The sequence below is a fragment of the Netta rufina genome (genome assembly GCF_964035555.1).
Source record: "Netta rufina genome assembly, chromosome: 24".
Classification (NCBI taxonomy): Eukaryota; Metazoa; Chordata; class Aves; order Anseriformes; family Anatidae; genus Netta; species Netta rufina.
The window spans coordinates 1,386,930-1,412,451 of NC_140148.1; the positions used below are offsets into that span (position 1 = coordinate 1,386,930).

At 38.4% G+C, this 25,522-nt stretch overlaps 1 protein-coding gene across 1 annotated transcript; it reads right to left on the reverse strand.

Annotated features, from left to right (window-relative positions):
* Positions 1 to 3,147: 3,147 nt before the first annotated feature.
* MPP3 (MAGUK p55 scaffold protein 3) lies at positions 3,148 to 25,248 on the reverse strand. The gene is given in 18 exon segments (XM_084301347.1): positions 3,148 to 5,826; positions 6,460 to 6,582; positions 7,413 to 7,521; positions 8,315 to 8,408; positions 9,609 to 9,689; positions 10,339 to 10,503; positions 10,850 to 10,889; positions 13,045 to 13,108; positions 13,932 to 14,128; positions 15,190 to 15,264; positions 16,791 to 16,876; positions 18,374 to 18,455; positions 19,425 to 19,562; positions 20,298 to 20,378; positions 20,820 to 20,897; positions 21,481 to 21,599; positions 22,568 to 22,678; positions 25,136 to 25,248. Coding segments are annotated over 17 exon segments (1,737 nt in total). The 5' UTR covers positions 22,593 to 22,678; positions 25,136 to 25,248; the 3' UTR covers positions 3,148 to 5,646.
* Between the last annotated feature and the right edge of the window lie 274 nt (positions 25,249 to 25,522).

Genomic DNA, 25,522 nt, shown 5'->3' on the forward strand with positions numbered 1-25,522 from the left:
ACAAGCGCAGGATTCAGGTAATGGTACACCTATGTCTGTGTCATGGTAATGCCTCAGGCAGCAAGGAAGTCTTCAGGAACATAAAGAGAAGGGTGCTTTCTTTATCCTTTCAGAGTCAAAAAACTGAAAGTTAATGAGAAAAAGAGTAAGGATAAAAAAATTGAATGCAATGCTGCTTTTATATCCTTTTTTATATATATAGAGAGAGAGAGATACAAGGGGGTGCTAGGAGAAGGACAGCAAGGAAATAGTGACAAAGCACAGCAAGAAAACATGGTGATTTTGGGATGGGGTGAGTGCAGAAATAAGAAGTGTTGTTGTGTTTTTCTTTTTTATACATATGGGCAACATATCTGTGAGAGCCAGCCTAGTAGATTCTCATGAGAATGACATTGCAAACTTGGCATTTCTTGCACAGGAGGATCAAAAGCGAATTTATCAGATTGAGAGAGAGAACAAGAAGCTGATGGAGCGCCTAGCTGCGATACAACGAGGGCCAGCAACTGTAGACTGTTGGAATGAACACTTTCAAAGGAGGTAGCTGGTGCTATCCTTTGTTCCAGGAGTAAAAAGCTTGTTGCATCACTTTATGGGATGGATCCACAGTTTACAAAAGTAGAACTGTCGCCACCAGCCCTTTACTTCCACTCATAATGGTTCTGAAAAGCTGCACTGCCCCGACAAAATTACAGCTATAGATGGGCTCTTGTAGGAGTCCTTGATGAAATCTTTCAGCTTGGGAAGGAACCATTTGTAACACTAAAGCACTGAATTAGCACCTGCTACTTGGCTGTACCTTCCTACCTCCTCTCCTGAAGAGAAATTCCTGCAAAGAGAGTTCTATTCTGCTGTTGGTTTAGAAACCAAAGCCTGTATCACTGTCTGCTACAGGCTCCTTACAGACTTCTGTTTTCAGTCCCTTCCTTTTAAAAAAACGTTTTCTGTTTCCTTTCTCTCCCCCTTCCCAATCTGTGTTTGCAAATGTGTTCATTTTTGCTTACAGATCAAACAGAGATGCACAGAACAGGAAAATACTGACAATCACCATGGAAAATCAGGGAATTTTGAAAAGGCTTCTTGAGTGTAAGCCTACCAGTTACCAAAAGAAGTCTGATACTGGGTGGCAGGCATGTATTTGACTTCTTGTATATATACTATTATGTTCTATCTTCAAACTAAGTATATTGTGTATATTATATATTCTAAATAATATTACATACCATATTGTGTGCTTTTATGATAGCTATTTAACTGTATATTGAACTAGAGAAAACTATCTTAAAATCAACGTAGTGAAGTGTTAGGTGCAAGCAGAGCATTTTCTAGAATAAAACTAAGTTAGAAATCTGGGCTAAAGTGCTGACTGTATGAAAAAAGCATGCATGGTCTAAGTGGCAATAGCCTTGATGAAGTTGAATTTTGTTGCTATTTTATTCTGATATTCTCAATAACTATTACCGATATTTTAGTATAAAGAACAATTTGCTATTATATACATTCCAGATTAACATTGTTATATATGGATTTTTCTCATACATGCTTCTTTGAAAGTATATTAGTTTTTTATTTTTTTCAGAATTAGAAAAAAAGTTGTAATTTACCTGTCAACAGAATTACTGTCCCTTCTCATTTTCTGAAAGGCTTCGATTTACAAGTGCAAGAAGAAGTTGTGTCCCAGAAACATAAATGCTGAAGGCATGCTACTCAGGGTTGTGGGTTTTTTTTTTTTTTGTTTGCGTGTTGTTTAATGTGCAGCTCTAACAACTTTTAAAACAAAGTAAATTTGTGAGCCCATTTTGGACAACTCAATCACTATAATTTTTTTGGACTGCCCATAGCTTCATTTTATTTTAGTCAAAGAAGCTGATGTAAACCCCGATGACCAAGTACCCTCCCTGTTCTCATGTTTCTGTCCTGTGATGTTTAAGTGATTCAACCAGGGTCCTAGATTTCATTTTCCCTAACCACACTAGCAGCATTTCAGAGGGCCATGGCTCTGTGCTGAAGGTTGGGCTACATTAAATGCATTTTTATCTCTGATTCCTCCCTGGCAATGACCATGGCTGTGATTATTCTATAGGGCATGTTACAGGCCAGGTAAGCTTCAGGGGGTGGAAGTTAACTCACTGACTGTAATCAATAGCTACAGATGATTCATATTTGATGAAAACTGTCAGGCAAGCCTAGGCTTGCTTTAAAAGGTTCTGTATGGCAAGCCCATTATGCTAGCTTTCTGGGATTCTGATTCTCTGACAATTAAGGTAAAGATATCCTAACTCAAGTTCTCAGATATGGCAATACCTAAAACCTATGCCCAGCTTGGCCATACATAACTACTGAATTGCTTGAGTAAGTAATGCATAGGTGACTTGACTATGAATGTTATTATTAATTGGTGCAAAAGAACTGGATGCGTAAGAGTAGGAAATATAGCATGAATTATATTTCTATAAATTAGGTGGTTTTGTAACAATGCCTAATAACACTTGATGATAAAACCTGTAACATTTTTTTTTTTCCCTTTGGCAGACCACCAGATACTTTAAACAGACTATAAAATGCCGTATCTCCTCTCAAGTGAATTAGGTATGCTGTTTTACACCTGGTTTCACTTTATAAAAACAATGCATGTATCATAAGCTGAGTTCAAGGTATCAGGGTTCTAGACTGTGCACATTTCATAGTCATGTGAAATGTGTATATTTTAAATTGTTATTTTAATCCTATTAGAACTTTGGCTGGAGATATGGATTACTTAAAACCAGCTGAGTACGTCTGAGTTCGCTGACTGCAGTGTGCCCTGGATGTACACTACACAACTGATTTTAGAAAGGGAAACGGTTTTAAATACAGCCAGTATGGATGGAAAGCTGCCTGAAAACTTCAGGCACTGTAGCTGTTAGCCAAGGCTCATCATTCAGTAACTACAAGTCCTAACAGGAAATATGAAAGGCTACATTAATTTTAGGTGTGAGCAAGTAGGGAAAGGGAAAAATAGTTCAGTTTGCTTAAGTGCTTTGACTTAGGGTTTTTGGCACCACTTAAAAAACAGGACTTTGAATTACATTTTACATTCTGATTTTCTTTATAATCTCTTTATTTTTTTTCCTCTCACTAATGGCAGGAACACACACCAGGCCTGGAAAGGACTCAGTGTTTTTGTCTGGATTGGAATCTTGTCCTGGTAACAGCAATCTGCTGCATGTACCCTTTTCCTAGGATTTTTAGAATAAATAAGAGCATCAAATGTGTTCTTTTTTCCTGTGAGAGAAGCTCATCTTAGCTACCCTCAAGCTTTAGCATATACTTACGTATTCTCTCACCATCATTTACTTTGAATCTAAAAAAGCCTTCCTTACATCAAAAAAATGAAGTATTTCTGACACTATCTCAAGTTAGTACCTCTGTGACTGTACATCAATATGGGGTGTCTGCACAGATTTCAAAAAAGATTATTCAACTCATACTGAATATTTTAGTTTATATTTAACAGCTGTAGTATATCTTAACATCTTAAATTTTCAGTTAATGTAACTTCAACTGTACTTATGTATTTGCATTCTTTGCACATCTCACTATTAGACTATGTTAGATCATAAACTAAGTTATCACTAGTCCTTTGGAATATGCTAAGATGTTAGATAGTAACATTGCTTTAAGTGAATTCTGACCCTTTGTCTTACCTCTTTTTCTTTAAATTGTTCTCTAAACAATCTGATGTTTTGCAGACTGTAAAGAAAAGGAAAAAAACAACCAAGCGTAAGCTGCAATATAAATCTATGGTGAGATCAATCTGCCTATTTGATACTTTCATAAATCTACTTAGTTTGAGATGCTGTTACTTAAATAGTTTTAAAATATTACACTGATTTTCACAGGATGAAGGCACATCTGTCACTAGATTTGTCAGTGTGCCTCTAATACGTCACACTATCTTTGGTGGCTGTGCTGGGCCAAGATTATAGCAACCTACTGGCAGAGCTGACAGGCCACCAGTGTGTGAAGGAATCCTTGTGCATTTGGCGAGAGGCCACAAATCTGGCAGCATATCTACTCTGACAAGCCAGAACAGATCTACCAGACTGTGAAAAGCACTGTCCTTGCAGGATGATACACAGAAGTTGCCAGGACACACAGGTTTGGGGATGGATGCACAACTTTTCTGGGCTGGAGTTAACGTAGATTCAGTGACACTGGTATGTAAGAAATGTGTTTTTAATAAGCAATGGTGTTAGTTTTGCTGAATGCACTGGACCAAGAATAACATCATACTGTTAAGATTAAAAGAATAAGACTGGTGCACCAGAAGGTGTTGTTAAAGGGCATAGTACATAGGAAAGATCAGAACTCAAGAGGCAATAGAAAACAGGAACAAGTTTCAGCTAACACACCTGCACAAGACCCACACATTCATCAAATAACTAAAAGGTACAGGCACTTCCAGAATGATCTTGCTGTGTTTTCTTCGTCTTGCCCACCTAAAAATAACTATACAGGTTTCATATTCGCATTTCCTGCAATACCTGCAAAGCCCTCTAACAGTTAAGATTTCCTCTTAAGACTTGATGTTGACAACAACATGCTCTGGAAGCCTTTACCTGATTTCAAACAAAGGTATTCATAAGTGCTGGAAGAATAATTATTCAGTGCTGTAGCTCACCTGCTTGGTACTTCTGCCTCTTCCTTTTTGCAGCCTTTCAGAGCTGCTATGTTGCTGTCCATGTGGTACCCAAGTAGGTGGCATTTGCAAAGATACCTTGTAGAAAATAAGCTTCTTAAAGTCCTATTTTACATTGTTACGCAATTTTAATGTAGACTAAAGAAATGTCTCTGGTTTATGAGATCGATTAGTCACACAGGTTTGTTTACAGGTTGCTTTACATTTGTCCTGTGTCATTAGGAAGAGACTGGGAAAAGTGGGCATAAGCCATGGACGAGCATACTAATTACTAACTCTGCAAGACAGCCAGAAGCACTGGGAAGTGTAGGCTGGGCTTAAAAAACACAAACAAACAAAACAACCCACAACAACAAAACCACCCCATTTCTCAGCTGCTAACACATATACAATTTACATAGCTGATCTAGGTTTTTTGCCTGACTGGAAAGGATTTGCAACCAGTGATCTTAAGTGCAAGGAAGTCCGCTGAACTTTTAAGTAACTGACAGGATATAAGCACTCTCCAAAGAATATTCCTCCCACCTACCTGAAGTAGCTTGTTCTGTAGGTAGATTTGTTCCTGGAAAAGTACCTTGTTCAGATGTACCTTGCCACACAAAGCATCACCGAAGACTGAAACTTCCAGCTGGTTAATGTCCTGGCCCTGCTTAAACGCTCTGGAAGCACAGGACCCTCTGTGAATTTTTACCTTACAAAATGCAGTATTTACAGTCTAAAAGTTACTCCAGTCCATTTTACTCATCTGTTTAGGCTGAGTACGCACTTTTAAATGACAGCTGCTACTCAGGATTCCAATTCAAGGGGGCAGTGTCAGCTTTTGACTTTCATTTTTTTCCAGTCTTTATGTATTACTTTCTAGATAGAATGGCAGTTTTGAACCAAATCTGACATATTTCCCTTCTCTAATCCATATATTTACAAGATACTTTTTATACAATTTTTTCCTTTAAACAGATGATAGCAAGCTATGACCTAACCCAGTTGACTGGCACCCAAAAGGAATCCTTGTTTAGCTTCTCTAACACAGTTTTAAGTTGATTACATGCACTCTGGACATCTTCTTTCACCAGTATAGTGTCAATCAAATGGCCATAGTGCTCTTCAATGAATGTTGCTGAATTAATTATTTCTTGCTGTTCTTCATCCTGCTGATCAACACAAAAAAATAAAACAAAGTTTTCAGTAAGCTTCTTTAATTAATTATCAACATTTTAAGTATACTAGCACACTAAATCAGTACTTTGAAAGAAACAAAACAAGAGCTGCTACCACTAGGAAAGGGTATGTAAAAATCTTACAACTGAGATTAAGGAGACGTATGCCACAGCTGGAATTTGGCAGACTGTTTCAAAAATTCAAGACGTGTTAGGGAGGGGGAAGAAACATGTTACAGGAGGGAAGTAAGACACTAACACAACATTTTACAAAATTAGAAGTGCTGCCTAACCTAACATCTGGAAATTGTACTCTTCTAAAGCTGAAAAGCTGTTTATCTGAATTCAGTAGCATCTTCCAAGGCTGCACCCTTCACCAACATACACAGATCCACATGTAAGATGTGCTCTCATTAATTTGTGTGTTCTCATTACTTATATAGTCAAGTTTTAGGGGAGTCCAAAACCTCATTTTAAAGTTCCATCTGACAGGCTGGATGTCCACAGGACCCACTTAGTGCCTAACTATGACGCTCCCTGTAATGGAAAGGTGCTCTTCCATACAATAGAAATACTAGCCCAAATACCTCTTTCGTGTTTCAAAGGTAAAGTTAGAATACTTACGAAGGGCGTTGAGATTTCTTCTGACACTGGAGATTTTAGGACATTTTTTTTCTTTTCTGGAATGAGAGGCTTCACGAAGATAACATAAGGCTTAAATTCAGCAGTCCTCAAGTGTTTCACTGCCTGTGAACAGATATTTTTTGTCAATCCATATTGTATTTATTGCTGCATAGAATGCCAATGATCTGCTCAAGCTGGGATCAATGATTTCACTTGTACACACTATGATATTAAGTCCTGTGCAGTATACATCTGACCACTATAACCTCTTGCTCTTCAAGAGAAAAATTAATGTCAGTGCCCTGTAAGGTATTACAAGCATATGTATGCTTCCTGGAGCACGGTCTAACTGCACACACACCCTGCTTTGATCTGCAATTTCCAAAACAAAGACATAGCCATAAACATTGAGAAAAGGACAAAAAATGGGTTTGACAGATAAGTTACTGTTTGTAACAAACACTTATTTTAAATCTGTAATTTATCTGAGATAACATTAGAAGTCTTTTCCTGACTTGTTGCACGATCTGCATCAAAATTTCAAAGAAAGATTAGCGTGCTATGCCTTAGTATGTATACTGGTTACAACTTTAGCAGTGTTTCAGTAGTAATAAGAAGGAACAAGAATGGAAAAAAAATAATCATCCATGCTGTAAACACAGACTGGGACTTCAGCAGGCTAGGACAGAAATGTGCACTTCTCCTACAGCAAGATAAAACCCCACAGTGAGCTGTATCATCTAGGCATCTAGTAACTGTACACAGTTCATTGCTTTCTGAAGAGCCCTATTCTGCTCAGCTAGCAGCCAGGCCACCTGTCAGAAATGCACGTTCCAAGATCATCATTGCTCTCTGCAGAGCGAGTAGCCACAAACAGTGAACAACATTCGTTACTTAGGCTGGCAGCCTAATAAGAAACATTTGCTTTCCTTAAAATAAACTGCAGAACTTACTTCGGGTACCACATCCACCAAACAAACCTTCTTTTTGGCCATCACAGACCGGATTGCTTCAAGACTTGTGCCATACAGGTTTTCTTTGTATTCTCCATGTTCCACAAATCTAAAAAGTTAAAAAAAATAATTAAATACTGTCCAGAAAGTATATTTAACTTTCATCATTTGACAGTTGTTTCCCAAAGTCACAGTAGTTAAATACATGGGAGGAGGGAAGTCTGGAAAAAAAGCATTTCTTTTTCCAATTATTTTTTTCTTTCTGGTTGCTTAGTAGCAAGTGTCTTCTTCACATGTCACTAATAGTGAATCAGCACTACTGACAGCAGGGGAAGAAGCTGCATTAATTCAGTTGACTGATGTTCAAGCCAAACAGAAGAAACTTGTTTCTCACATTAAAGAGAGCAAGGCCAACAAGGATATGGACTTAGCTTCTTCTGGGATACTAGCCAAAATCTGCATTTCTAGGAAACATAATTCATCTTCCAGAAAGTCCTTTACGTGCACAAATTTCGTCTACAATTCACTTTAAAGTGGAATTACAAATAAAATTCCTCAATGCTATCTTTCACATTAAACAGAGGATAGAGTAGGACCAACTAATTATCTGTTACTTTCACTAGATTCAGTTCTGACCAATCATATAACTTATGATACGCAGGCTTAAATTCTAACTTTTGGTCTTCCTACCACTCCTTTGTTGTTTCTGAATTGTCTCTTACTAGATTTCTGGGTTCATACTAAGAGTCCAAACTGAGTAAAAACCTTTACTGGCAAGTGGAACCCTTCTCAAACAGCTTCTCCAAGTTTACATCTGATTTTGGTATTTGTATTACATGAAATGTAATTGAACATGTTTTTAAAATGTTGCTAATTATGTCAGTATTTTAAAATTAACTCACTTGTTTTGCTGCACATCTGTCTCAAATGATTGCTTAGAGACAAAATTGTATTCTACCCCCTCCTTCTCATGACTTTTCTTTGACCTGGTTGTATCTAGAATAGAGAGGAAGCAAAACATAGGAGACAAGTCAGATTTTCCTACCCATTTACATTCCTTGAATTTATATTAAGACCAAAACTGTAACATTATTAGTTTGTAGACCAAGAATGATACATTTAATAGAAAATCATTACAGGTAGACGACTTTTGATTTACCTTTATTATTTCATCTCTACCTTTCCCCGACATTCTTCCCATTGAACTGTTTCCTTTAAGCCTTCCTGCTACAGCTCAGTTGATTCCCTGCTAATGCAGGAGAAGAGCAGCTTGATCTGTCAGCAGTAGGCTCAGAATGCTTCCTTTACTGTCAGCGCTGTTCCCACACTTCTGTGAAACTTGCACAATTATGTACATCCCCTGCTTTTGACATTGTTTCATTTAATATTTGTTATTAATATAGGAGAAGCTTTGGTGATCATTCTAGAAATCTTTACCTGGCATGGAAGTAATGTCTGGTATTTTCTGTGTGCACGTTTAGATTCAAGTAAAAATTACTCACGTGATTGAACACCTGCCTAACAGTCCTTTATCAACAATGCCCTCAATGTCTTTTTTTTTTTTTTTTTTTTTTTAAATTTCAAAAGCATCTTGTTCCTCTATCACTGCAACTGGCTCGTATGAACAGACTAGATACAGTAATCAACAATTCAAAACCTTGTAAAAGTTTTGACTTTTTTTTCCCCTGTACATATTAATTGCTGTTTTTTGCTCTCTTTAAATGTAGTTTATTACATTTTGAAGAAAAAGCATCCTCTTTTAAACAAATATACTGAATACTGCATTGTTTTGGCTGAATCTTAAGATATTAGCTTTTCCACATAAGTTCTTTTTTTGCAGCTCACAATCTTATTTTTAGCTTCTGTATTTAATTTCTCTCTTTTTTATTTTTTTATTTTTTAATGTGCCTTGAGAAAAATGCAATCTATTCATTTGGAAAAACACAGTTAAAAAAAACAACTGAGTTGACAAAATTTCAGACTGCATATGCATCGAGTTATATAATCATCTACTCAGCTATTAAAGACAAGCATGGTTTATTACAATGAGAAAATAATTTCAACTACTTATGAAATATGCATATAATCAACATTTGAAATACAAATTACCATTCATCAATGCAACTAGCGCTACACTATTAAACAGAATTTATGGGATAAAGCGGCAACACACAAATGTCAGTAAATTTGACTCACGTGGAACTGCAACACCATACTCCTGTGGGTTCTCTGACACAACCTTCTGCTTGAGCTCATTTAATTTGGCCCCCAAGCAACCTAATAAAATAGAAATGACTTACAGATTTTTGTGGGGAATGAAATACTGTTTAAAAAAATAAATCTGTTTTACACAAACAATCTATTACAGGAGAGTTCTTGAAGAAACTTGTCCATGAGACACCTCATGACCTGCCACATTTTACTTTGAAGAATATTATCAGGAACAAATCGAATCCTTGACAGCTTTTGGACAAACATTTGTCAGGCGGTAAATCAGAAAATCTTTAATACTAGCAGTCAGTGTTGTATGATACGCTTGATTTTCTCCAGAAAACTGGCTAAGCAAAAAGCTGTTAAGCACACTGAATTAGAATTACATGCAAAATTTTGATAGGTAATTCTGTCCAACATCCAGCTTTTCATTATTGTTCTGACAGTATAAGCTTGCATGTTTGAGAAGCAGACCCCGACACTGAAAGTGAATCAGGCAAATTACACAGTCCTGTGTCATTATTTCTTGAAGGATTTGGTGAGGTGTTTTTGTTTGCTTTTGTGTTTTAAAGGATTGTCACTTAAGAGACGATAACAAATGCTGACCAAGAATAGGTATCTTAAAAAATAGATAAAAAATTAAAATCTCTTGGAGTGGGCGTAAAAATGGGAAGAAGGAAGTATATTAAAAATTTGAACCAATTCTGTATCTTACCAATCAAAACAACCAGCCTCCGTTGATCACCAGGCTGCTGCTGATATTTTGTGACTTCTTCATACGTTAGGAACTCTGTTGCATCTGCCTGATCTGCTTGCTTTGTGTCATTCAGATTGTTCTCCTTCTCTTTACGACTTAATCTAAAGCTCCTGCGTAAACCAGCTGTAGAGGAAAAAACACAAGAAACACTAAAACCATGTCTTCATTTATGTAAACTTCCTGTTCAGTTAGTAGCTACAGTCTTTGAATACGAGTTAGTCTCATAGGTTGTTTTTTTTTAAAGATCAAATCACTGCACGTATGCTAATCTAATCCATGACAAATCTGTTTATCAGGTAGAAAACCAAGCACCTTCACACAAAAATAATCTAGTTTATGAAATGTTTATGTATGTAGATTTTTTTTTTATTATTATTATTTTTGAAAAATATATTTTTAAATATTTTTTCTTTTTAATTGTTTGGGTTTTTTTCTTACAGGGAAAAGGAAGGGAATTTTGGTTTCTCACCTATGTAATGTCCATTGAAATATCCTTCACAGTCACAGTCCTCTGCAACAAAAGAAGGTGGGGAGGGCACAGGGAAGAGGAGGGAGAAAGAAGAGGAAGGAGATAGCTTAAACAGTGCCTTCTGTATGCATCTGGCTGGTTGGTGAGGAAAGGAAAATTTTTATATCCAGCATTATATGCATATACTGTTTTCTAACACAAATATGAATCACACACACACAGAAGTATTTGCCTTACCTAGTATTTTCTATTAAAAACAACAACAACAACCTCTATGTCAATATTGCACAATACTATTGTATGTCTCGGTATTTATGGTCTCCAGAATTTATACCCTTCAGCTTTTATGTTTGATCAGTGCTGCTGTTGAAAAGTGTATTTTTCAGACTAAGTAAAACAAGAAGACTCCACAAACACAGCTCTATTTTAATGAACGGATTTATAAATGGATACGATTACATTGCCTCTTCTGACTTTTTCAAAGGTATTTGGACTTGAAGAAGGGTAATCAGAGATGACCAAAATAACTTCTCTAAATGTCTTCATTTTGATTAAGTTAAATTATCACTGTTGAGTTATTCTTTACTAAAATGGCAATGATACCACGCTTTTTATCATACACATGCCAACACAAAATAATAATAATATGATGATGCATATTTAGGTTAAAAAAAAATAAATAATAATGCCTCCCAACTACTACCTACTACCTCCAAGGCCCCTGAATTATGAAAAATGAAAGCATGATCCTTAGCTGCAAAACACTATACTGAAATCCTAAGATCAATACTGAGTGCTTATAATTCCCAAATGAGGACAACCAGCTTTGGATTACCTAAGCCAATCCAAGTTAAATTAGTTTAAGTAATATATAAGGAAGAAACTGCTGTAGGAATAAGCTATGTCTACTACTCCCTTTGCTTGGGGTCTTACCAAACCTTTTAGATTTGTTTACATTCAGAGAGAAAATGAGTTAGGAGAGTACCCACCTTTATCAGAAGACTGATCATCTGCAGTTAGCATGAAAGACAGAGTCGATATGATTACAGACTGACAAATAATTGTGTAGAATTAGAGGGCATGCTAAGGCAGGTTCTTTAGGTCTGATTTGCTTATCAGGCTTTTATATCTCAAAAAAAACCCACGCAGTAATATATCCTTACCAACTGATCAAAGACCTTTATGCTAAAATTTAGTAGTAAAAAAATAATTTAGTATTAAAACCATTTGTCTGCTTAATTGTCTCAAAAACGTCTGCCTAAGTAACAATCCCCATTACATGCCTCCTAACATTGAATGTAATGGAAACTAATACTGAAAAGCTTCAATCGAATGAATAATGCAATGTTATAATTAGGTTGAGCATCTTCACTCAGCATCATAGCATAAGAGTATTTCTTCATGAGATACACCAGCATCATGGGGCAGAAGCTGGCTTCTGTCATTGAAGAGGGACGCTTCCCAGATTCCTAGTCTACATGAGGGTGGCACTCCTAGCACAGTTGGGCTTCTCATGGCTCTCCCACACATCAGTAATAGCTGGGCTGAAGTACCTTAGGAGCAAAAGTAACGTTGTATTCTGGGATAATAGAATGCTTCCTGCCTTTCATCACTATCAATTTCATCACAAGTGGCAGGTTTTGTGTGAATAATTCACTGACAGAGGCTTCAGAGCTGTAAACAAGAACCCTTTTAAAGCCTAAGACCATCTCTGTAACGCTAAGAAACGGACCAGTAACGCTGAACTCTTCCTGTAGCCTGAAACGCAGATGGTATTGATAGCTCGAATGGCTTTTATCCTCCTTAAAGCCCCAGTTTGTTTTCCTATGAGCTCAGTCATTTCATGTACTAATGTATGAATTTAAAGAAGTGCTCACTGGGTTATTTTTGCAGCTTTCAAGTTTCAAACTGTGGAAAGATGTGAACACTAACAAATTTTATAGCACCTAAAAAAACATTTACAGACTCATGTTCTAGAGCAGAAAGAGACAGTCAGCCATGACCATTTTTTAAAACACCAGGCACCCGCAGCACTGAATAAAGCTCAAATCTAAATCCTCCCATGTGGCAGCTTATATCCATGCAAATCAATCAGTGACAGATTACACAAAACATGTTGAAAAGCATCATTATTGAAATCAGAAAAAATTACTGCTAAGTCAGCATCAACTAAGACATTGCTTAAGGAACTTACATAATGGCTTCTTCACAATTTTGGGATTCTGCTGAGTGCCTATAGTTCTTCTGTAAGTCAGTCGTCTAAATAGAAAATAATCACAATTTAGCCATTTATGTTCAGAATTATAAAGAGTTTATATATTATACATATAGCACTGAAAATAAAGAACAAAATGGCACTTCTCCTTGGAAAAAAAACGTCTCTGATTCAACATGCACAGTCCAGAGAAGATATAAGCAGCAATTTAGAGTAAGAATCACATAATAAAACCAGAGGCCAAAATCAAATTCCTTCTTAAATCTGTAAATCCCCTACTACTGTAAATAGAAGACACTGGGTATATTATTGCTTTAGAAGTTACATGTATCCTGCTGTGAAAACAGAGAAAGCTTCTAGCTGCAGATACCTGGGTCTAAGCTAAAGACACTCTTAGGAGCCAGATGAAACACCAGATACATTTTTTATTTTTTTAAATAAAAACAAACAAACAACTATTTAATGCATTTAATGCATTAAATTCAGAACTGTTAGAATAAATCAGTATTTCCTCATACTATGGAAGCACAAGTTTGCAAAATACAATGTCTCTATTAGGCAAGAAGCTCAAGAGACTGATATTCCACATTTCATTTCTAATATGTTTCGCAAGTGCTTCTGTCATGCTACAAAGCACAAGCCAGTTATAAACTATCCCCAAAAAGCTAGGAAGTTTATTATATAATTGGAGAAGATGGAGCCTTCTAGCACTTTCCTCTAAGCATCTGCTATTCTCCCTAGAATGATCCTGCCCTTCATTTCCTGTGAACAAAAGCAACATAAAAATGTGGGACACCATATGGTTAGTTAAAGAAAAATAAGGAAAAAAAAAAAAAAAAAAAAAGCTTGTAATGTTCACTGACAGACCTTTCTTGGAACTGCTTTGAGGGGATCAAGCCTGCTCTGAGGTTGGTGTCTCCAACACGCTTTGCTTGCCACCATGTAGGATCATCTTGGCTTACAACTTCCAGGATGTGTCGTCTCTTAAACGGCAGACCAGCCTCTTGGCAGGGAATGGCTCTGTCTTCTTTGGGATTATAGCAGAAAAGGGCCCTCATAAACACCTTCAAAAGAAAGCAACATATCCTTTCTTCTTGTCCTATTTGGAATTTCAAACTACTGTTAGAAGGCACTCTCCTAACACATCCTTAACTAGGAAACTATACGCTCTCAATCTCTCCTTTATGCCTTGTGCTACTCAAAAATATTGAATCCCAGCAAGTTGCTCCTGTATTTTGACTTACTTGCCTATGCAGAAAAATAAACTAACTTTCAAGCATCTACCCAGTCATTATGTATTGGCACAGTGGAACATGAGACTCAAGAGTCAAAGTCCCAAGTAAGCACATTTCACAGTCTACATAAGTACAAAACACAACAAGCAAGAAAAAATTAAGGGGAGAGAGAAAACAGTAAAGAGGGATTCAAGGCAAAGTAGCCTTATTATAAAGGCTGTCTTTAGAACGATCCCTTAACGCATCAAAATCTACTATTCATCTTTTGATTTGCATCTTGCCACTACTTAACACATCAAAGCAGAACCACTTTTACAAGTAATTTGAGGCACTTCAAGGAAAAATTCATTAACTGAGAGCAGGGAAGCAGCAACAGAGGTTGACAGAGGAATCCTGGAAGGTATGAGTTGAACAGTTCGTCATTGCTGATCAAGGAGGCCAAATGAAGCACTGAGAGAGGTGTACTGAAGTTTGCCATGACCTAACATGGTCAGATGATGAATGCAGCTCTGCTCATGGGTAGATCTGTTTTATCTCAAGTGAGTGGCAAAATGCCCAGAGATAACGGACAGATAAGAGTGGATGTGGTAAGAGGAGACTGGCATGAACACTGGCTTTAATTACGTGAACCAAACCAAGAGGGTAGATTTCAGAAACGCTACGAATGAGCATGTGCCAAGATAAAGAAGACAGAAGTCGTCTAAGTAATTATACTGAATAAGATGGCACTATCTTTTACGTCAAGAAAGTGCCCTACTATCTTTTTAGTTAGATTATGGGTCTAATTCTGTACTGCCCCTCACTGAATCAGCAGGAATCTTAGAAAATACTGGCATCCCTGTAAATGCAAGTATGAAAACTGTGCTTCAGTATTCCACCAAGTTACATACCTTGCTGTCTTTTAGACGATCTTCTTCTTTAACGGCTGGAATTATTTTTAATGTTATTGATCCCTGAGACTGAGCCTGAGAAAAAGAGATTTTTATTTTTTATGTGTTTTTTTAAACATTGAAAGCACAATAAGGACACAATGCAAACCATTCAATTTCCAATTTAGGAGTAAGTGCCTTTCTATTCTTCTCAGAACTTTAACAGGCAAAGCTAACCTACTATTTAACTTCATTATAGAGGCTATCATGATGTTCCATGAATCTTCCAAAACAGCGTCTTCCCTATTGGAGACACTCATTGACAGTAACTCCTTAGCTAGAACATAAGACGTGTATTAAAATTCCCTCATTTCCTTTTAGCAACCAAATTAATTTCTAGATTACAGTTCATATGTCATGAAAAACTTCTGTGGCTTAAAGTTTGATACAAACTTAAGTTTTTGCAGCCTAAATATTTTTGACATACACCATTTAAAAATATTTTTGTTTTCACAGATAGCAGCTCTTCTTGCTCACTGCTCAGGGTGCAAATATAGACATCTACATTCATTCTAAACATCTTTGCTAACAAATTTCACTTATTTGCTACAGTAAATTTAAAAGTGCTTCTAGGTGCTTGGAAATTTACAATAGGTTTATCTAATCTATTTTTAGATACATTCCTTTGTATGAGATGAACCGTGTCCCATAGAAGCCTGTTGTTCTGTACAGATTAAAAAGCTACACAATCAGCTTGGATAAATATTTGTGGTTCTTCCTCAGAAATAAACCATGAAAAGGAAACAATTACATTGCAGGCATTTAAAACATGACAGATGAATACCATCCCAGGGCCCCCACAAATAAACTTTATACATTATTGCAAAGGATGGGTTTGATTTCCCCCTCCTAATTTAGAAGAGGTCATTCTCCTTATTCAGTATAATTTTGATCAAAATTAAAATCAGGTGATGGAACCGTTGCCAAATACTTCTGTCTCTTAGGGCTGTTTTTCTTCTTAGTGCGTCACTAACCCCACTTGACACCAAGACAAGGGGGAACCAAGCCACAAGAGGGGAGTCAGAGACGAGTAAGAGCTATGACACTTTCTGCAACACAACAGGCTGACCACAGATGTGGAGGTTTAGAAAGAGCTATCAATATTTGTGGGTTAGAGAAGCTTGAAGCACGAATTTGGCAATGCCTCAAGAAATCTGGTAATACAGAACAGACTGGCAGCTGTAACGGACACACAGCTGACTTCCTTCTGGTTCCCAACATACCATATTATGAATAAACTGCTTCTGTATTAGGAACACACTTTTAATTTGCAATTTGCTTGTCATAAACAAAGCATGAAGGGGACTTTCTTGACAATGCAACATGTAACTTTATATTTGTATCTTACTTGGTACCGATTCAGTTCCATGGAAGTTTCTGAAGTCAAAAGAAGAGGACTAAATAATCCACGGTGAGAAGAACAACTCTTATTGCAAAGACAAGCAGGGATTCCATCTTTTAGCTCTATACATACAGCTTAAACTCATGGTTATATCTCATCAGCTATTGTATTTACTAGATCACCCAATAGAAAAGATCTTGAAACAAAAATCAGTGCAGACCAAAATCTGACTTATTTCTTCTGGTCGTTTGTGAAGCACAGCAATACCATTGACTTCTCTCAGTTCATCTCCAACATGGACAAGACCTGAAAAGACAAGTTAATTAAAGTAAGTCTACAGACCGGAAAGCACCACTCCTCTGATGTCTGACCTATGTCAATAGCACATAACTCCCTTTCTTTTCCCCCTCAGCTTAGTGGATTTCCTACTACAGCCAAGCGTTTCAGTTGGCAATGTGCTCTTCATCCACATGGCTTTTTTTTTTTGACGCACCACAGTCACATATGAGACCAATGTGGAGTCAGAGCACATGTGGTGAGATACTTTGGAAAAGTCACTGTCTTTATATTTGGATTAGCATTAAGAATGCAAAACCGGAACAGTTTCCTAAGAACGATCACATTCTGTAAGGTCAGGAGACAAGCTGCTGACTATAAAGGCAGGAATAACATGGCTGTCAACTGACAAATCAACACCACATGGTCCCTGAAAGATTGTTGGACTTTTAAAAAACAAAACAAAACAAAAACAACACCACAACAAAAAACACAAGCCATGAAAAGGCCCTTATGAGTTTTAGGTTTGTTTACCCAGGTAAATAAGAAATATTGCATTTGTATGCAGTCTAACTACTACTTAGTGACTTATAAGACTTTGTCGGTAAAGCAAACAGAAAACAACTCACGATACATTGAAAACAGCAAGCATATCAAGATGTAAGATTAAAACTAAAAAAAAAAAAAAATCTCTTTTCCTCCCTTTCTTCTAAGGCTTAAACCTACCTCTCCCATCTCTGTTGGCATTTTTCCTAGTGCCTCTTTTAGACAAAAATGTATCTAATTAAAATAATAGATTACTGATGAAATACGGAAATGCTAAGCACACGCTCTAGTCATTTTGCATTACATTTATCAGATTATGCTAATATGAGAAATGGTAACAGTCAAGAAAAAACTGTAATTAGCTAATATTTTTTCATCACAGTAATTCATTAATTCAGGGATTGTATTACCTGTATATTAGAGAAGTGCATGAGGCTTGGATTCTATGAATCACATATAAGGCCAATTCAGTTTAATTTAATAAAGTCTGGATGAGCACCTTCTAGAAAACAAAAGGTCAAACTTTGCATGAATTAACCCTGTAGAATCTGAAAGCATGCTGAAGCCTGTGCAGGGAAGCCTCTCCTGCCATTAGACACCTGAAATTCAGTTGTCAGGTGAGCTTACCACATAGGCTCCCCTTAGAGTCAATGGGAAAGAAAGGCAATTCAAGCAGTGGAAACCCATTCCAACATTGTTGGGATGATTCATTCTCCAGCAATGTCCATCTCTCTCCACTGACTACACAGAGAGCCCACATAGTAGTTCAGACTTGACCTCTAACAGTTGCCTATGAAGAGTTAGGCAAGTTGTATCTTTTAAACAAAACAGTCTACATATATTTAAATAAACACCATTAGATTTAGCTAGAAGTTACTGCTCTATGTATGTGTATATAATGCATGTGTGTGTGCATGATTCTAGGAATTTTAAAACAGTTTATAAATGCTATTTTAAATCCCCCTTTCTTCAGAAATTTACCACTGCGATCAGCTGCACCACCTCTCATGATCCTTGCTACAATCACAGCCCCTGTATGCTCATCTCTTCTGATGGTAGCTCCCTGAAATAAAACATAACCCCCCCCAAAAAAAGAAACCATCATAAGAAATTTCCTTAGGATACACTAAGCAACAAAATAACGTGTAAGCTAGTACGTCTTCTAAATTGGAATTCATTTCCACTATAGTTTTTGTCTTCCTCCTTGACAATTTTCACCACTATTCAATTTTTGCTAGTGCCCATCTCAAATGATTGCAGGAAGATGTGTGCACCCTCTTTTTCTGACCACTATGCTCAGTGTTTATCACACACCTACACATTATAGTCATGATCAGTCACTCAAGTGTGCAAAGCAATACCTTGCAGTGAGCTTTCTCTATGTGTCTTCTGAATCTTTATACAGTAGAGCCAGCCCTTTTAAGCATAAAAGGGAGGAAAACCAAGTATTAGGTGTTTTTTTTTTCCATGTGTTTGTTTTCCTTCCGAGCTCTGCTGGCAATATAAAACTTTAATCAGGAATCAAGTCCCTGCTTTCTTCTACTACCTACTGTCATGTACAGTTTCAAAAAGCACTTCAGCAGATCTCTTCCTCAGTGCAATTATTTTTTCTTAGGAAATCAATTCTTCCAATTCCATTTGTATAAATTAGTATCATATCAATATACGGTTTACATATAGCCATCAAACATACTCCTACCGTACATCACTGACATTCATGTAAATGAAGGTATTCATTTTACATTAGCTACAAAAATAAAATAATTAAGATGTATAATAAGCATAATAACTTTATCATATACTGCTTCCTCAGAGGCCATACTCCCCGCAAAGTTAAGGTATGAACACATATCTATAATGTATCTCATGCAAGATGTGAAGGTGTGTTTACCAAAGTTTTCGTCTCATGCTATCTTACTAGCTTCAGAACACTAATTTTTTTTCAGATTCTTTCACCTACCTCCTCTGTACTTACAATAACTCTTTTGCACTACAGAATTGTATGACTAGACACAAATTATCTTAAACATACCAAGGGTTCTTTATTTTTCACTAGCCGAACAATTTTCACTGATTCTTCATCAAAATCATCATCAAAGTTATCAGGAAGAGGTGGAAGGACTGGGTCAAAGTTCTTTTGTGCTACAGTGTCATGTACTACAAGCATTGCCTGTTTAAAGAAAGTCAGAAACAGTAATTTAATGGAGTATCACAGCTTTCCAGTTATGTTTCAGACATTACAGCAAACTGAAAAACAAAAAAAATATACAAAAAAAAAACTCCCCAAAAAGCTATCTTAAGGAAAATCCTACACAGAAGTCCTGTAGCATAGATAAGTGATTTCTTATTGGTCTTCCGGCTATAATACTGAAAAGGCCTGTATTTAGTGTTAAACTCTGCTCTTTTTACATTAATAAAAAGAAATAAGAAGCTAATCTACTGTCAAAGCACTAATATACATGGTGGAAGAACACAGGGTGTTTCCTTTCCCTTCTCCTGGACTTTCAAAGACAGGAACTCACAGACTGACCCATGCTTTTCAGTCATATCTGTCAGTTACTCTTTTCATTTAGCCTACACACCTTTGCACTTGTCTCATTGTGTCTATACACTTCAGAAAAAGAGGGAAGTCAGAGACTCTCTTAACAGTGATTATCTCATCCACCATGTAAATTATATGGTGGCATATGTTGATACGTAAAGTAAGTCCAGGCATTAATACTGTGTCTTCTCAATCCCCTTCACTTTCTAAAGCCTGTTGCAGGAAATCACAGTGGAACAGAACTAGTTTGTAGGAGGCTTTTGATTTCTCTTACAGACTCCCCAAAGTAACTTTTCCTGTACAGAATACTGTTGGGAGTTATGCGAAAGAATTTGACTAAGGTCTGCGGTGTATTTTTTTTACCCTGAGATGTGGTGTTGACAACAGCTGAAGAAGCTCTTTTTCTTCATTATTCACTGGTGCAGTCTGCAATTCTTCTATTACCTTTAAAATAAAAATGAGCAACTTGAAAATAAAAGGTGTCCGTAATTCTAGACACTCGATACAGAATTCACTAGTGGTATGTGAAACAACACTCTTGTGTTTATGCTGTGATAAAGCAGTTTAACACTGTTTCTATAACCAGGCAGCATTATCTGCATGCATCACACAATAGAAGTCTCCCTGTACCCCTACAAAGCCTGGATACCAAAAGGCACCCTGGAGTCCCAATCCTTACAAACAAACAAACAAGAGAGAAACAATGGAAGCATTCTTGCACTAGGCTGATTGCTTAGGAGGATAGAGAAGGGGCAGGGAGCAGGAAGGTAGAAGGAGGGGATGCAGGAGAGAGGAGAAATACAGAGCACAATTGCTTTCATTTGTTAGAAGAGCAGGCTTAACGAAGAAAGGGGGATAAAAAGGAAAACAAGAATTTTTACTCACATCTTCAACTAATCCCGCTGCACTATGTAAAACAGGAGTTGGACTCTGTCTTTCATAATGACGGAGTTTTTCATGAATCTAAAAAAGATTATTCGAGTATATTACCACAGAGAGATACAAAACTTCCTAAATATACATGGAATATTTTACGTATAACTTTTCTGAGACTAGCATCAAAAAATATTCTCTCTTGAGGTCATTTTTTTGTCTAGGAGTTTTTGAGTCTTCTTTTTGCTAATCTTAGTTTCACAGACCAAAAGATCTGTTAGGACTTCAGCAGCATAAGAGAAAAATGAAGGCATTTCACATGGCTTTTTAGCTATTGCCAAAATGCACGTGAAGTGCCCAATCACATCAAGTAACCTATAAAATGCTCTCAATCCAACTATCAACTAAACCTTAAGAATGGCACTTCCAATCTGATTCCAATTACACAAATCAACATGACCACCCACCACCAGGCTGAAATGGTTTTGTCTGAACAAAATTTCTCAATTTTCATTGAATGTTCTTCATGTTTGTGCTCAAATAAATATGTGCTCTGGTCAGAACAGAGTTCTATGCCATAAGAAGTTAGCTTTGCCAAAGCAAATGGTTGATAAATTGAGGGAACAGAGAATAAATAAACCTGTAAGGAAAATGTAAATTGGTAAACTTTTACCTTCATCAGGTAGCTGAGACTCTTTTCACTGAAGACGTCCTTAAGGAATCCCATTTCCTCTTTATGATTTGAATCAGGTCTTAGCTGAGATGTCAAAAGAGCCAAAGTTTCATGTAAACCTAAGTTTAAATTCAAGACAGAATAGAACTTTTGTAAATGGCACGTCTCACAGGATCTTCTATTACAAACTTAAGTGTCAACTACATTTACTTGGGTACCATCTTGGTTATTATTAAGTTTGCACATAGATTAGTGCTTAACCTCCACTCATTTTTAATGCTTCCTTCTTAAGCAGTAAATACAGCTTGAGACACAACATATATTAAGGCAAAAAATACTACAACCATGCACTTTTTAAAGTTATTACAATTGAAGTTTTCCCCTTGTTCCCTTTGTTCATGTCCCTTTGTTCCTGTAACAGCTGGCCTTCTAACAAACTTTGAGTTATTACAGCATCACAGCAGACTCACAAGGTGACTGAGCCACCTCCTTTGTTGCACAGCCACCAGCTCTGCTTCCCAAGGAACTTTATTTACAAGTGTTACCCTGCCATTTCTACTTCTGAGGCAACTTTTAGGAAGTCAGGTCTGACCAGAGAAGAAAAGGCCTGGTGCTGAGCTGAAAGCAAAGCTTGTGGCTAGTTTTCTAAGTGCTTAAACCGTCAATATCCCAATCTTGCAGTGTACAGAGGCAGACAAACATTAGTTTTTTCCTGGTGGACCATGGCTGATTAAAAAAAATAAAATAACAGGTGGCACAGCAAGCAGCAGAAGTGTAAGGGCTGATATTTAACAAGCATGCATAGGAGCCTGTGTTATACAGAGGTTTGTCCATAGGAGCCTGGTTACTAGCATACGCTCATTCAGGGATTCAAGAATTCTTATGAAACCAGGTATTTCCTGAAATCTTAATAACTTCAATTCCACCTTTTATACTCGACTGTCTTTGTATATTCTTTCATGTAACTCCCATGAAATCTAGCTGAGCCATCTTAATGTTATTTTATTTAACTGCAATGAGAATTCATTTCCTGCACGTACACCGAGTTTTCAGTCACCAGTCTCTTGAAAGCATGCAGATTAGTTACCTGAGTCTTCCGAAAGCACTGGCATGGCTTTGTTCTTAGTCTTAGACACAAACGTTCAACTTAAATCAAGACGATTGTTTCTTCTTTCTGGACTGCAATTCAGAGGCACTCCTGAAATGAGTAAAGATAAAATCTAAGCTTGAGCACATGAGAAAAATGAAAATCATGTAAAAATAGCAAATTCCTAGTACAACTTTTAAGCATTTGGTTTAACATGAATCAGGCAGAGTCCTTCGGTTATTCTTCTACATACGCAATAACACACAAGAATGTAAGATCTGTGTTATATAATAACTTTACAATATCTTGGATAGAGTTAATGCTGAAGAGAACAGATGCTTCCCTATTCTAGTCTCAAGTTTTAGAAGGCCTAAGTAATTCTCTCAAAAAGAAAAGAAAAAGCACAGTACAGAATGGATGGCTAAAAGCACCAATGAACACCATATGCCCAGGAATAGACAGAGCATGCAGGAAGATGCCATCATGAGAAGATGTTCTGGCATTCCAATGCAGACCGTGCTATGATTAGATGCAACTCATTAAAGCCAGCGGGAGTGTCACTCCATCAGCCTTGGTCATGGGTACTAAGGATGCTGCAACAAATAAGGCTGACTCCTTTGCAACAAAAATTCCATTAGATGCTTTTATTGTGGATTTCTCTTGAGAGCAAATGACTCCAGAAATATTTCATTTCAAACTGCAAAATTGAATCTACACTTATAATCAATAGTCCAGGATAGAACATTTTGTGTCCTCCCTGGCATTTAAAATCTTGTTTGTGCTCACAAAATTATTCAAACTCTTGCTTGCAGAAAAAGAAACAGCCATAACAGCATACACACAAAAAGAAAGAGAGGTACTTCACTCTTTACTGAACGCAATAAAGGATGTATATTGTGCTTTTATGTGTGTTCTCTAACTGGTGAGCTCACAGGCAGCTGAAATTTTGTTCTGATTTATGGATCATACCCCACTGTAGAACACAGGCTGAAAATTCATTTAATTAACTTTCAAGACTATTCCTATTACATATTGCTTTGAAGAAATATGCAAATTCCATCCTCTACTTGCCACTTCATGCCAGAAGAAATGTATAGGACACACAATTCATTCAACCCATCCCTCTGGTACATTTACTACTCCATTTAATTTGACACATATTTGAAATATTCTCTGATTATCAAGAGAGCTTTAATTGCCCACTCTGTGAGAATGCGTGCTTCCTGCAGACAAACTCACTTAGCACCAAAACCAAAGTAAATCAGGTTATTTTCCAGACTCTTAGCCAAACAGCATCCTACCCGGCAATATGGAAAATATATGTTTTAAGATCTCAAAAACCTGGCACAAAACTCAAGAGCACTAGACTTAGATGAGCTAGGCACAGCAGTCAAAATGGTGGCTTCCTGTAGAGGCCTTTCCCATGCTCTGTAAAATCCATGTTAAGACTCAGTTGCTTGGACTAAACACTCAGAAGACTGAAAAGTATTTCACGTTCAATAATTCATCGCTGCCATCCTCCTGTCAATACTCAGTGCTGGCTTCAAGGCACTAAATTCAGCCACGGGCATGTGACTTTTGAAAGGGGGGCTCAAAATCATTTATCTACCCTTTCAGCCATACGGTATGAAAGGGATATGTGAACAGATTCATCTAAAACTCTACAGCACAATTCATTTTGTGTGTGTGTCCTTGCCCAGATGTTTGAGCCACCTCCCTTGCCCAGGAAGAGGCCTGTTGATATGTGGGAAGGGCTAAACACATGGATGCTGTTCATGGGGTCAGAGATTAAACAGAGATGTGATATACTTCGTCATGCCCCCATTACCTCAGAAAATAGACCTACTGCAGTTCACAGCATACATAAATCGTCTGTAACCCAGATATATTGGTCAAAGCCTTCATAAAGCTTCCATAACCCAGATATACCACAGCAGTAAAAGCCCATTTCTGAAAGCGGGGACACTTTAACATCTTCCCAGAAACTACCCTAGTGATGAGGAGGCCAGGAAAGGCACCTGCACACCGAGAAGCTCACAGGTGATGGCTACGATGTGGATTTTTTCTTCTCCTTGCCTTTGTGCCCACCGAGTGTCAGGGGCTGACCGAGCCAGCCTTTCAGCTGCCACTTCGCCCACCTCAGCACTAGCAGAGGGACTGCTCCGACGGCTGAGAGAAGCAGGGAACCCTCACAGGGGCTTTTCCACAGCGACTCAGCGATAACCCGAGGGCAGGCAGGCGGCTCGGCTGCCCCGGCACCGCTCCCCGAGGCTCCCGGGCACGGAGCGAGGCAGCTCCCGCACACCCACAGCGGGGGTTTGAGGCGGTGCAGCTCCAGAACCGCTTCACCGGCCACGAAGCCGAAGCTCTGCGAGGGGCTCTGGGACCCCGTCTCCGCCTCCCGCGAGCCCTCTCCCTCAGGCGGAGCTCGCCCGAGGAACCCCGGCGGCTCCGTGCAGCGGAGGCCGCGTCAGAGCCCGGCCCGGCCCCAAAATGGCGCCGCCCCGCTCCCCTCAGCGGGCACCGAGCGGCGCTCCGGGAGCGGTGCTGCCGCCGGCCGACCGTTACCTGCGGCTGCGGGCCCGAGCCCGGGCCCGGAGCGGTGCTGGCTGCCTGCCCGCCCCGGCGGAGCGGTTCCCCCGGTGCCCGCCTCCCTGCAGCCCGCTGCGAGCCTCGCTCATGCGCCCCTAGAGCCGGTTACGCGCCGCCTCCTGCCCTCATTCCCTCCCCCGAGCTGCCCCGGGGCTGGGCGGGCGACAACGGCGGAGCCCGGGGTGGTTGTGAGGTGGCGGCGTGCCCGGGGGAGATCTCCCCAAGATCTCCCGGTGGGTCCGGGCCGGAGCTGCTCCCCTGCCCGGTGTCCCACAGGCTCCAGAGCCGCCCTTTCCCAAAGCACCCCCAGGGAGCGATGGCACCGAGATGCCACCTCGGCCCCCGGCCAGCCCCTGCCACATG